General features: G+C 70.2%; 1 protein-coding gene across 1 annotated transcript in view; it reads right to left on the bottom strand.

The window, feature by feature from the left end:
* The window catches only part of LOC106820133, a 4,170-nt gene extending 4,096 nt beyond the window's left edge, over positions 1-74 (bottom strand). Inside the window, exon 1 of the mRNA XM_014824681.1 lies at positions 24-74. Within this exon, the coding sequence (XP_014680167.1) occupies positions 24-33 (10 nt within the window). The 5' untranslated portion in view covers positions 34-74. The remainder of the gene's footprint in view (positions 1-23) is intronic.
* Positions 75-590: the final 516 nt, after the last annotated feature.

Below are 590 nucleotides of genomic sequence, written 5' to 3'. Positions count from 1 at the left end.
TCTCTCTCACTATGGGGACATACCCGAGTCCATTGCAGCCACCGCATGCAGACGCCCACCTGCCGCCGCCCCCGTCCTCCCGCGATCCTCCTCCTCGCCGGGTGGCGCCACCTGTCCATCGCCGGTGAACAGCGACTCAGCCATCTCGACGTGGCTGAGTATGATGGCTTGGGTGCTGCCCTCTTGTGGCTCCTCCCCCACTGCCGCCGGCAACTCCGGATTCCCGCCATCCCCGCCATCCCCCCGCGTCGAATCCTCCTCGGCCGCGTGCATCTCACCCCAGGGGGAGATCTCTCCGGAGCCCCAGGGTGCAGAGTCCGTGTCTCCCCACAGCGGGGCGTTAGGGTCGTGACCCCACACGTCTTCGCTCCAGACGGCAGCCTCGCCGACGCCCTCTACGTCGTCGCCGGCGCCCCCTGTGGCGGCGTCACGCCACGGATCCGCCGCCGCCTCGTGTTCCGACACGACGCGCAGACGCACGACAAAGTTATCCTCGAATCCCTCAGGCGGCGCCACCAGGGGGGACCCGAGGGCAAGCGGCGGCGCCCCCTGGTGGGGTGCGAGGGCAGGCGGCGACACAGAGCCGACGC

The sequence above is a fragment of the Priapulus caudatus genome, unplaced genomic scaffold (assembly GCF_000485595.1).
Source record: "Priapulus caudatus unplaced genomic scaffold, Priapulus_caudatus-5.0.1 Scaffold7376, whole genome shotgun sequence".
In the NCBI taxonomy this organism is placed as follows: Eukaryota; Metazoa; Priapulida; class Priapulimorpha; order Priapulimorphida; family Priapulidae; genus Priapulus; species Priapulus caudatus.
The sequence above is the reverse complement of the archived record's forward strand: the minus strand, read 5'-3'. Positions and strand labels throughout refer to the sequence as shown.